Source organism: Chiloscyllium punctatum, chromosome 30 (assembly GCF_047496795.1).
Source record: "Chiloscyllium punctatum isolate Juve2018m chromosome 30, sChiPun1.3, whole genome shotgun sequence".
Classification (NCBI taxonomy): Eukaryota; Metazoa; Chordata; class Chondrichthyes; order Orectolobiformes; family Hemiscylliidae; genus Chiloscyllium; species Chiloscyllium punctatum.
Window position 1 is genome coordinate 33,187,169 of NC_092768.1, and position 13,700 is coordinate 33,200,868.

Consider the following 13,700-nt stretch of genomic DNA (forward strand, 5'->3'; position numbering starts at 1 on the left):
TGAAGCTGGAGAGGGTGCAAAGGAGATTTACCTGGATGTTACTGGGTTTGGAAGGTTTGCCTTATAAAGGAAGGCTGGATAGGCTGTGACCTCTGGAGAGTAGGAGGTTGAGAGACAACCTGATAGAAGTTTATGAAATAATGAAGGCTATAGGAAAATGGTAGGCATCTTTTCCCTAGCATGGGAGATCTCAAGGATAGAGGGCATTTGTTGAGCGGAGAATTTAAAAAGAGAGCCAACCTTTTTACAGAGAAAGTGGTTCAAGTGCCTAATGGACTTCCAGAGGAAGTGGCAGATGTGAGTACAGTTACAATGTTTAAAAGGCATTTGGATAAGTACATGAATAGGAGAGGCTTGTAGGCGGCACTGTGGCACAGTGGTTAGCACTGCTGCTTCACAGCGCCAGAGACCCGGGTTCAATTCCCGACTCAGGCGACTGACTGTGTGGAGTTTGCACGTTCTCCCCGTGTCTGCGTGGATTTCCTCCAGGTGCTCCGGTTTCCTCCCACAGTCCAAAGATGTGCAGGTCAGGTGAATTGGCCATGCTAAATTGTCCGTAGCGTTAGATAAGGGGTAGATGTAGGGGTATGGGTGGGTTGCGCTTCGGTGGGTCGGTGTGGACTTGTTGGGCCAAAGGGCCTGTTTCCACACTGTAAGTAAATCTAAATCTAATCTAGAAGGTTTAGTTTAGTTTGGGATTATAGTCGAAATGGACTAGTTGGACCGAAAGTCTGTTGCTGCGCTGTATGACTTTATGACTCTATAAGGCATTGTATATTTCTGTATTGCTTGACAGCTGCATTCATCTATCATGCCTCCCAGAATTATTGAAGGATTCAATGTAAGGTTAAGTCTCAGCAGCCACCAAACTCCTGCAGTCTGTTCAGCTCAGAGTATTTCTGAGGGAAGAGCAAAATGGAATGGTCAGAGTCCTGCCACAGGCTTGCAGCATGGGAGTTAAATAGAGTGTTTTGCCCAAATTTAGGCACCACAACTCAAGAAGAATGAGAAGGCAGTTGGGAGGGTATAGATATGAGTCAAGATCCTGCGATCAGGAAATTCAGTGACGTAGATCGGAGAAACAGAAACTGTCCAAGAAGAAACGGCTGAGAAGAGAATTTCTTTTGTGTGTGAAGTGTTTTTAAATCATGAGGGCAATAGACAGAGGCAATTGGGAAAATCTTCTGCATTGGCAGAAGAATCGGGACCAGCAGGGTCCGATTGAAAGCGATTGGTGAAAAAAGCGAAGGCAGCGTGTGGAATACGTTCCTCATGCAATGAATGGTTAGGGAACAGGAATGCACCACCTAAGAATGGGGTGGAGGCAGGATTAATGGGGGGGGAATTCAAAGGAGACTTGGGGCATTGTCTGAAGATGAAACTCTGCAAGGCACTGGGAATAAGAGAATGGAATAGTTGGAGCTGTACAAGATGTTATTTAAGCCACAGCTGGGATATTGTGTTCAGTTCTGGTCACCACAGAAGGAGGATGTAATTACACTGGAGAGGGGACAGAGAATATTCACGAAGATGTTGCCTGGATTGCAATGGTTCATCCATGAAGAGGATGGAATTGTTTTCCTTAGAGCAGAGAAGGCTGAGTGCGGACCTGGCTGAGGTACACAAGCTCAAGAGAGACATAGATATAATTGATTGGGGAGGTGGGTATGGTTTTCAGGTAAGAACCAAAGGTTTAGAGAGGATTTCAGGAGATATTTTGTCACTCAGTGCATCTAGAACTCAATATATGCACAGTCAGTAGATGCACGATGGGCCAAATGGCCTCCTTCAGTGCACAAACAGAGAGGATGAGATCAATCAGAAAGTTGAATTTGAATGGTCCTGGGTTCGACATGATAAAATTCCGTAAGTGGTCGCAGTTGAGTAAGAGTTAGCAGACCCACAGCCTTGAGTTGGTACACAGTGGGAATTTTGAGGGTAAATATCACCCAATGGATCAAGTGGGGATATCATGGACTTGGGTGGATGCTTGGTTTGAGTGAAGGCTACCATCAGACAGTGCCCAATTCTGTCCATGTCTTGAAAGTGAGCTCTCGTCAGAGAATGCCAGGAGCTCAATGTGATATCTGAGCAGGTCAATGTACAGAATGGAAATATAGAGCACAGAACGGGGTCAGGCCCTTCGGCCCACCAAGTCTATGTCCTCCATGATGCTCATCTGAATTAATCCCAACTGCCTGCACATGAGCCATATCCCTCTGTTCCCTGTCTGTTCATGTGTCTGTCTAAGTGCCTCTTCATCTTTACTATCATACCTGCTTCTATCTCCTCCCCTGCCAGCACATCCTTACTATTGTCTGAGTACTTCACACATCTCCTTTAAACTTTTTCTCTCTTACTTTAAATCTATGGTTCCCCACACCCCACCCCCCCACCCCCCCCATGAAATTTAACATTATTGCCCTGGGAAAAAACTCCAACTATTCATCCTATCCACTTTTTATATACTTCTACCAGGTCATACCTCAGCCTCCAATGCTGTAGGAAAAACAATCCAGGTTAGTCCATCCTTACCTTATAGTTAATACACTCCGATCCAGGTCACACCCTGGTAAACCTGTCCTGCACTCTCTACAAAGTCTCCATATCATTCCTTCCTGTCATACGGTAACTAGCAGGCAGACAATACTCCAAACGGGGCCTGACCAAAGTCTTATAGAGTTGCACTATGACTTGCCGACTTTTATACCTGGCACTCCAAGCCACTTCATAGCTCTATCTGAAGCAAGAACAGAAATTGCTGAAGAAACTCAGCAGGTCAGGCAGATCAAGGGGGAGAGAAAACAGTGCACGTCCAATGACCCTTCTTCAGAGGCACGGTCATTTCAAGAATGTCACCTTCTGAAGGGCAATTAGGGGCAATAAAGGCCAGCCTTGGCACTGATATCCAAACACATGCATGGAACACAGTCAGGTTGCTCGAATACTTTTGGAGCCCACATTTAGACAGGACAGAAACAAGTTGCCTTTAACTATTAAAACGTTTGAGATGCCTCACAGGAAATGGTTTGACATCAAGCAATACCACATTTAAAAAGGACTATCTCCAGAATGTGGCCCAACTTATCAGTGTGCACTCTTATTTTCACCAAGTTTCACCATCCTGCAATGTGTTTACTTAATCATAGGACTGGAAGATATCAGATCCGGGCGAGAGTTAACGGGAGCTCTAAAAATGAAGGTGCGATATCATTTCAAGTTCAGAATTACGGTGAGTTTGCAGTTCATTTCTTACCTGTGTTCAGTAATGTGGCACACTGATTGAGCTGGACTGGGATTCTGACTGAACTGCACTAGGATCCAGAATGAGTTACATGAGGATTTGGAAGGTGTTGCTCAGAGATTTGTGAATAAACTGCACGAGGACTATAAATGAGCTGCACTAGGATTCTGAATGAACTGCACTAGGATTCTGAATGAGCTGAACTAGGATTCTGACTGAGGTGCACTAGGATACTGTATGAGCAGCACTGGGATTCTGCATCTCCTGCACTTGGATGCTGACTGAGCTGGATGCAGATTCCGAATGAAATGCATAGGGATTCCAAATGAAATGCAGGGATTCTGAATGAGTTACATGAGGATTCAGAATGAACTGCATTAGGATTCTGAATGAGCTGTAATGGGATTCTGAATGAGCTGCAATGGGATTCTGAATGAGCTATAATGGGATTCTGAATGAGCTGTAATGGGATTCTGAATGAGCTGTAATGGGATTCTGAATGAGCTGTAATAGGATTCTGAATGAGCTAGAATGGGATTCTGAATGAGCTATAATAGGATTCTGAATGAGCTATAAAGGGATTCTGAATGAGCTGCAATGAGATGCTGAATGAGCTAGAATGGGATTCGGAAAGAGCTGTAATGGGATTCTGAATGAACTGCAATGTAATTCTGAATGTGCTGTAATAAGATTCTGAATGAGCTGCAATGTGATTCTGAATGAGCTGCAATAGGATTCTGAATGAGCTGCAATGAGATTCTGAATGAGCTGTAATGAGATTCTGAATGAGCTGCAATAGGATTCTGAATGAGCTGCAATGGGATTCTGAATGAGCTGTAATGGGATTCTGAATGAGCTGCAATGGAATTCTGAATGAACTGCAATGAAATTCTGAATGAGTTGTAATTGGATTCTGTATGATCTGCAATGGGATTGTGAATGAGCTGTAATGAGATTCTGAATGTGCTGCAATGGTATTCTGAATGTGCTGCAATGGTATTCTGAATGAGCTGCAATGAGATTCTGAATGAGCTGTAATGGGATTCTGAATGTGTTGCAATGGGATTCTGAATGAGCTGCAGTAGGATTCTGAATGAGTTGCAATGAGATTCTGAATGTGCCGCAGTAGGATGCTGAATGAGCTTCAGTAGGATTCTGAATGAGCCGTGATGAGATTCTGAATGAGCTGCAATGGGATTCCGAATGAGCTGCAATGGGATTCTGAATGTGCTGCAATGGGATTCTGAATGAGCTGCAATGAGATTCTGAATGTGCTTCAATGGGATTCTGAACGATCTGTTTTGGGATTCTGAATGAGCTGCAATGGGATTGTGAATGTGCTGCAATGGGATGCTGAATGAGCTGCAATGGGATTCTGAATGAGCTGCAATGGGATTCTGAATGAGCTGCAATGGGATTCTGAATGAGCTGCAATGGGATTCTGAATGAGTTTTGCTCAGTTTCTGAAAAAGTTGCACTGGAACTCAGAATGGGTCACACTCGGGTTCTGTACGGGTCACACTCGGGTTCTGTATGTGTCATGCTCGGATTTGGAATGGGTCACACCCGGGTTCTGTATGAGTCACACTCGGATTCTGTAAGAGTCGCACTCGGATTCTGTAAGAGTCGCACTCGGATTCTGTACGGGTCACACTCGGATTCTGTACAGGTCACACTCGGATTCTGTATGAGTCACACTTGGATTCTGTATGAGTCACGCCTGGATTCTGTGTGTGTCACACTCGGATTCTGTAAGAGTCGCACTCGGATTCTGTAAGAGTCGCACTCAGATTCTGTACAGGTCACACTCGGATTCAGTATGAGTCACGCTCGGGTTCTGTACGGGTCACACTTGGATTCTCTATGTCTCACACTCGTATTCTGTCTGTGTCACGCTCGGATTCTGTATGTGTCACGCTCAAATTCTGTTTGTGTCACGCTCGGATTCTGTATGGGTCACACGCAGATTCTGTATGGCTCATACTCGGATTCTGTACATGTCACACTTGGATTCTGTGCGGGTCACACTCGGATTCTGTATTGGTCACGCTCGGATTCTGTATGGGTCACACTCGGATTCTGTATGTGACATGCTTGGATTCTGGACGGGTCACACTCGGATTCTGTACAGGTCACACTCGGATTCTGTATGAGTCACACTCGGATTCTGTATGGGTCACACTCGGATTCTGTACGGGTCACATTCGGATTCTGTACGGTCACACTCGGAATCTGTATGAGTCAATCTCGGATTCTTTATAGGTCACACTCGGATTCTATATGTGTCACACTCGGATTCTGTATGGGTCACACTCGGATTCTGTATGGGTCCACACTCGGATTCTATATGAGTCACTCTTGGAATCTGTATGGGTCACATTCGGATTCTATATGAGTCACACTCGGATTCTATATGAGTCACACTTGGATTCTATATGAGTCACACTCGGATTCTGTATGGGTCACACTCGGATTCTATATGAGTCACACTTGGATTCTGTATGAGTCACACTCGGATTCTATATGAGTCACACTCGGATTCTGTATGAGTCACACTCGGATTCTGTATGTGTCACGCTCGGATTGTGTAATTGGTCACGCTCAGATTCTGTATGGGTCACGCTCGGATTCTATATGAGTCACACTCGGATTCTATATGAGTCACACTCTGATTCTGTATGAGTCACTCTCGGTTTCTGTATGGGTCACACTCGGATTCTGTATGCGTCACACTCGGATTCTGTACGGGTCACACTCGGATTCTGTATGAGTCACACTCGGATTCTGTATGTGTCATGCTTGGATTCTGTATGGGTCACGCTTGGATTCTGTGTGAGTCACACTCAGATTCTGTATGTGTCACACTTGAATTCTGTATGGGTCACGCTCGGATTCTGTACGGGTCACACTCGGATTCTGTATGGGTCACGCTCGAATTCTGTACGGGTCACACTCGGATTCTGTATGAGTCACACTCGGATTCTGTATGGGTCACGCTCGGATTCTGTACGGGTCACATTCGGATTCTATATGAGTCACACTCGGATTCTGTATGGGTCACACTCGGATTCTGTAAGTGTCTGCACTCGGATTCTGTAAGAGTCGCACTCGGATTCTGTACGGGTCACACTCAGATTCTGTATGGCTCATACTCGGATTCTGTACGGGTCACTCTCGGATTCTGTATGGGTCACACTCGGATTCTGTATGTGTCACGCTCGGATTCTGTATGTGTCACGCTCGGATTCTGTATGTGTCACGCTCGGATTCTGGAAGGGTGACACTCGGATTCTGGATGTATCATGCTCGGATTGTGTATGAGTCACACTGGGATTCTGTTTGGTCACACTCGGATTCTGACCGGGTCACACTCGGATTCTGTATGAGTCACACTTGGATTCTGTACGGGTCACATTCGGATTCTGTACGGTCACACTCGGAATCTGTATGAGTCAATCTCGGATTCTTTATAGGTCACACTACGATTCTATATGTGTCACACTCGGATTCTGTATGAGTCACGCTCGGATTCTGTATGGGTCACACTTGGATTCTATATGAGTCATGCTTGGATGCTGTATGAGTCACGCTCGGATTCTGTATGTGTCACGCTCAGATTCTGTATGTGTCACGCTCAGATTCTGTATGAGTCACGCTCCGATTGTGTAATTGGTCACACTCGGATTCTGTATGGGTCATGCTCAGATTCTGTATGAGTCTCGCTCCGATTGTGTAATTGGTCACACTCGGATTCTGTATGGGTCATGCTCGGATTGTGTAATTGGTCACACTCGGATTCTGTATGTGTCACGCTCGGATTGTGTAATTGGTCACATTTGGATTCTGTATGGGTCGTACTCGGTGTCTATATGAGTCAGACTCAGATTATGTATGGGTCACACTCGGATTCTATATGTGTCACACGCGGATTCTGTATGTGTCACGCTCGGATTCTGTATGAGTCACACTCGGATTCTGTACGTGTCTCACTTGGATTCTGTATGTATCACGTTCGGAATCTGTATGTGGCACACTTGGAATCTGTATGTGTCACGCTCAAATTCTGTATGTGTCACGCTTGGATTCTGTATTGTACACACTTGGATTCTGTATGTGTCACGCTTGGATTCTGTACTGTACACACTTGGATTCTGTATGTATCACGCTCGGATTCTCTACGGGTCACGCTCGGATTCTGTATGAGTCACGCTCGGAATCTGTATGTGTCACGCTCAAATTCTGTATGTGTCACGCTTGGATTCTGTATGGGTCACGCTTGGATTCTATATGTGTCAAATGCAGATTCTGTATGAGTCACGCTCGGATTCTGTATGTGTCACGCTCGGATTCTATATGTGTCAAATGCAGATTCTGTATGAGTCACGCTCGGATTCTGTATGTGTCACGCTCGGATTCTATATGTGTCAAATGCAGATTCTGTATGAGTCACACTCAGATTCTGTATGTGTCACGCTCAAATTCTGTATGTGTCACGCTTGGATTCTGTATGGGTCACGTTTGGATTCTATATGTGTCAAATACAAATTCTGTATGAGTCACGCTCGGATTCTGTATGTGTCAAATGCAGATTCTGTATGAGTCACGCTCGGATTCTGTATGAGTCACACTCGGATTCTGTATGAGTCACGCTCGGATTCTATATGTGTCAAATGCAGATTCTGTATGAGTCACGCTCGGATTCTGTATGTGTCAAATGCAGATTCTGTATGAGTCACGCTCGGATTCTGTATGAGTCACACTCGGATTCTGTATGAGTCACGCTCGGATTCTGTATGTGTCAAATGCAGATTCTGTATGAGTCACGCTCGGATTCTATATGTGTCAAATGCAGATTCTGTATGAGTCACGCTCGGATTCTATATGTGTCAAATGCAGATTCTGTATGAGTCACTCTCGAATTCTGTATGTGTCTCGCTCAAATTCTGTTTGTGTCACGCTCGGATTCTGTACGGTCACTCTCGGATTCTGTACGGTCACTCTCGGATTCTGTAAGTGTCTGCACTCGGATTCTGTAAGTGTCTGCACTCGGATTCTGTAAGAGTCGCACTCGGATTCTGTACGGGTTACACTCAGATTCTGTACGGCTCACACTCGGATTCTGTACGGGTCACAACCGGATTTTGTACGGGTCACACTCGGATTCTGTACGTGTCACACTCGGATTCTGTACGTGTCACACTTGGATTCTGTACGGGTCACGCTCGGATTCTGTCTGTGTCACGCTCGGATTCTGTATGGGTCACTCTCGGATTCTGTCTGTGTCACGCTCGGATTCTGTGCGGGTCACACTCGGATTCTGTGTGTGTCATGCTTGGATTCTGTGCGGGTCACACTCGGATTCTGTATGTGTCACTCTCGGATTCTGGACGGTTCACACTCGGATTCTGGATGTGTCACGCTCGGATTGTGTATGAGTCACACTGGGATTCTGTTTGGTCACACTCGGACTCTGTACGGGTCATACTCGGATTCTATATGAGTCACACTCGGATTCTGTATGGGTCACACGCGGATTCTGTGCGGGTCACATTCGGATTCTGTATGTGTCACTCTCGGATTCTGGACGGGTCACACTCGGATTCTGGATGTGTCACGCTCGGATTGTGTATGAGTCACACTGGGATTCTGTTTGGTCACACTCGGATTCTATATGTGTCACACTCGGATTCTGTATGGGTCACACTCGGATTCTGTACGGGTCACACTCGGAATCTGTATGAGTCAATCTCAGATTCTTTATAGGTCACACTCGGATTCTATATGTGTCACACTCGGATTCTGTATGGGTCACACTCGGATTCTGTATGGGTCCACACTCGGATTCTATATGTGTCACGCTTGGAATCTGTATGGGTCATGCTCGGAGTCTGTCTGTGTCACGCTTGGATTGTGTATGGGTCACACTCGGATTCTGTATGTGTCATGCTTGGATTCTGTGTGGGTCACACTCGGATTCTGTATGAGTCACACTCGGATTCTGGACGGGTCACACTCGGATTCTGGATGTGTCACGCTCGGATTGTGTATGAGTCACACTGGGATTCTGTATGGGTCACACTCGGATTCTGTATGAGTCACATTCGGATTCTGTATGGGTCACACTTGGATTCTGTGCGGGTCACATTCGGAATCTGTATGAGTCAATCTCGGATTCTTTATAGGTCACACTCGGATTCTATATGTGTCACACTCGGATTCTGTATGGGTCACACTCGGATTCTGTATGAGTCAATCTCGGATTCTTTATAGGTCACACTCGGATTCTATATGTGTCACACTCGGATTCTGTATGAGTCACACTCGGATTCTGGACGGGTCACACTCGGATTCTGGATGTGTCACGCTCGGATTGTGTATGAGTCACACTGGGATTCTGTATGGGTCACACTCGGATTCTGTACGGGTCACACTCGGATTCTGTATGAGTCACATTCGGATTCTGTATGGGTCACACTTGGATTCTGTGCGGGTCACATTCGGAATCTGTATGAGTCAATCTCGGATTCTTTATAGGTCACACTCGGATTCTATATGTGTCACACTCGGATTCTGTACGGTCACACTCGGAATCTGTATGAGTCAATCTCGGATTCTTTATAGGTCACACTCGGATTCTATATGTGTCACACTTGGATTCTGTATGGGTCACACTCGGATTCTGTATGGGTCATGCTCGGATTCTGTATGGGTCACACTCGGATTCTGTATGGGTCCACACTCGGATTCTATATGAGTCACGCTTGGAATCTGTATGGGTCACGTTCGGATTCTATATGTGTCACTCTCGGATTCTATATGAGTCACGCTTGGAATCTGCATGGGTCACATTCGGATTCTATATGAGTCACGCTTGGATTCTGTATGAGTCACGCTCGGATTCTGTGTGGGTCACACTCGGATTCTATATGAGTCGCGCTTGGATTCTGGATGAATCTCGCTCGGATTCTGTATGGGTCACGCTCGGATTCTACATGAGTCACACTCGGATTCTGTATGAATCTCGCTCGGATTCTGTATGAGTCACACTCGGATTCTGTATGAGTCACACTTGGATTCTGTATGGGTCACACTCGGATTCTGTATGGGTCATACTTGGATTCTCTATGAGTCACACTCGGATTCTGTATGAGTCACACTCGGATTCTGTATGGGTCACACTCGGATTCTGTACGGTCACTCTCGGATTCTGTATGGGTCACACTCGGATTCTGTAAGTGTCTGCACTCGGATTCTGTAAGAGTCGCACTCGGATTCTGTACGGGTCACACTCAGATTCTATATGGCTCATACTCGGATTCTGTACGGGTCACACCCGGATTTTGTACGGGTCACACTCGGATTCTGTATGTCTCACACTCGGATGCTGTACGTGTCACACTTGGATTCTGTATGGGTCATGCTCGGATTCTGTCTGTGTCACTCTCGGATTCTGTATGGGTCACACTCGGATTCTGTATGTGTCACGCTCGGATTCTGTATGTGTCACGCTCGGATTCTGGAAGGGTGACACTCGGATTTTGGATGTGTCACGCTCGGATTGTGTATGAGTCACACTGGGATTCTGTTTGGTCACACTCGGATTCTGTCCGGGTCACACTCGGATTCTGTACGGGTCACATTCGGATTCTGTACGGTCACACTCAGAATCTGTATGAGTCAATCTCGGATTCTTTATAGGTCACACTCCAATTCTATATGTGTCACATTCGGATTCTGTATGGGTCACAGTCGGATTCTGTATGGGTCATGCTCGGATTCTGTATGGGTCACACTCGGATTCTGTATGGGTTCACACTCGGATTCTATATGACTCACGCTTGGAATCTGTATGGGTCACATTCGGATTCTATATGTGTCACTCTCGGATTGTATATGAGTCGCTCTCGGATTCTATATGAGTCACGCTTGGAATCTGTATGGGTCACATTCGGATTCTATATGAGTCACACTCGGATTCTGTATGAGTCACGCTCGGATTCTGTATGTGTCACACTTGGATTCTATATGAGTCATGCTTGGATTCTGTATGAGTCACGCTCGGATTCTGTATGAGTCACACTCGGATTCTGTATGGGTCACACTGGGATTCTGTGTGAGTCACTCTCCGATTCTATATGAGTCACACTCGGATTCTGTATGAGTCACGCTCGGATTCTGTATGTGTCACACTTGGATTCTATATGAGTCATGCTTGGATTCTGTATGAGTCACGCTCGGATTCTGTATGAGTCACACTCGGATTCTGTATGAGTCACACTCGGATTCTGTATGGGTCACACTGGGATTCTGTGTGAGTCACTCTCCGATTCTGTATGAGTCACACTCGGATTCTGTATGTGTCACGCTCGGATTGTGTAATTGGTCACGCTCGGATTGTGTAATTGGTCACACTTGGATTCTGTATGGGTCGTACACGGTGTCTATATGAGTCAGACTCAGATTCTGCATGGGTCGCACTCAGATTATGTATGGGTCACACTCGGATTCTGTATGAGTCACACGCGGATTCTGTACGGTCACACTCGGAATCTGTATGAGTCAACCTCGGATTCTTTATAGGTCACACTCGGATTCTGTATGGGTCACACTCGGATTCTGTGCGGGTCACATTCGGATTCTGTACGGTCACACTCGGATTCTGTATGGGTCACACTCGGATTCTATATGCGTCACACTCGGATTCTGTACGGGTCACACTCGGATTCTGTATGGGTCACACTCGGATTCTGTATGTGTCACGCTTGGATTCTGTATGGGTCACGCTTGGATTCTGTGTGAGTCACACTCAGATTCTGTATGTGTCACGCTTGAATTCAGTACGGGTCACGCTCGGATTCGGAATGGGTCACACTCGGATTCTGTACGGTCACTCTCGGATTCTGTATGGGTCACACTCGGATTCTGTAAGAGTCGCACTCGGATTCTGTACGGGTCACACTCAGATTCTGTATGGCTCACACTCGGATTCTGTACGGGTCACACCCGGATTTTGTATGGGTCACACTCGGATTCTGTATGTCTCACACTCGGATGCTGTACGTGTCACACTTGGATTCTGTATGGGTCACCCTCGGATTCTGTATGGGTCACCCTCGGATTCTGTAATAGTCACGCTCGGATTCTGGAGGTGTCACGCTCGGGTTGTGTATGAGTCACACTGGGATTCTGTTTGGTCACACTCGGATTCTGTCCGGGTCACACTCGGATTCTGTATGGGTCACACTCGGATTCTGTATGGGTCACACTCGGATTCTGTATGGGTCCACACTCGGATTCTATATGAGTCACGCTTGGAATCTGTATGGGTCACATTCGGATTCTATATGTGTCACTCTTGGATTGTATATGAGTCGCTCTCGGATTCTATATGTGTCACTCTTGGATTGTATATGAGTCACGCTTGGAATCTGTATGGGTCATATTCGGATTCTATATGAGTCACACTCGGATTCTGTATGAGTCACGCTCGGATTTTGTATGAGTCACGCTCGGATTCTGTGTGGGTCACACTTGGATTCTATATGAGTCATGCTTGGATTCTGTATGAGTCACGCTCGGATTCTGTATGAGTCACACTCGGATTCTGTATGAGTCACGCTCGGATTCTGTGTGGGTCACACTTGGATTCTATATGAGTCATGCTTGGATTCTGTATGAGTCACGCTCGGATTCTGTATGAGTCACACTCGGATTCTATATGAGTCACGCTCGGATTCTGTATGAGCCACACTCGGAGTCTGTATGAGTCACTCTCGGATTCTGTATGAGTCACGCTCCGATTCTGTACGGGTCACACTCGGATTCTGTATGGGTCACACTCGGATTCATGCTCGGATTCTGGATGTTTCACACTCGGATTGTGTATGAGTCACACTGGGATTCTGTTTGGTCACACTCGGTTTCTGTCCGGGTCACACTCGGATTCTGTATGAGTCACACTCGGATTCTGTATGGGTCACACTCGGAATCTGTATGAGTCACACTCGGATTCTGTATGGGTCACACCCGGATTCTGTATGGTTCACACTCGGATTTTGTATGAGTCACACTCGGATTCTGTATGGGTCACACCCGGATTCTCTATGGGTCACACTCGGATTCTGTATGGGTCACACTCGGATTCTGTATGGGTCACACTCGGATTCATGCTCGGATTCTGGAAGGGTGACGCTCGGATTCTGGATGTTTCACGCTCGGATTGTGTATGAGTCACACTGGGATTCTGTTTGGTCACACTCGGATTCTGTATGGGTCACACTCGGATTCTGTGCGGGTCACACTCGGATTCTGTATGGGTCACACTCGGATTCTGTATGGGTCACACTCGGATTCATGCTCGGATTCTGGAAGGGTGACGCTCGGATTCTGGATGTTTCACGCTCGGATTGTGTATGAGTCACACTGGGATTCTGTTTGGTCACACTCGGATTCTGTA

General features: G+C 46.3%; 1 protein-coding gene across 3 annotated transcripts in view; it reads left to right on the plus strand.

Annotated features, from left to right (window-relative positions):
- The window catches only part of LOC140455401 (complement C3-like), a 95,258-nt gene that overhangs the window by 12,330 nt on the left and 69,228 nt on the right, over nucleotides 1–13,700 (plus strand). For all 3 annotated transcript variants that reach the window (XM_072550217.1, XM_072550218.1, XM_072550219.1), the window contains exon 6: nucleotides 3,150–3,232. In XM_072550217.1, the coding sequence (XP_072406318.1) occupies nucleotides 3,150–3,232 (83 nt within the window). The remainder of the gene's footprint in view (nucleotides 1–3,149; nucleotides 3,233–13,700) is intronic.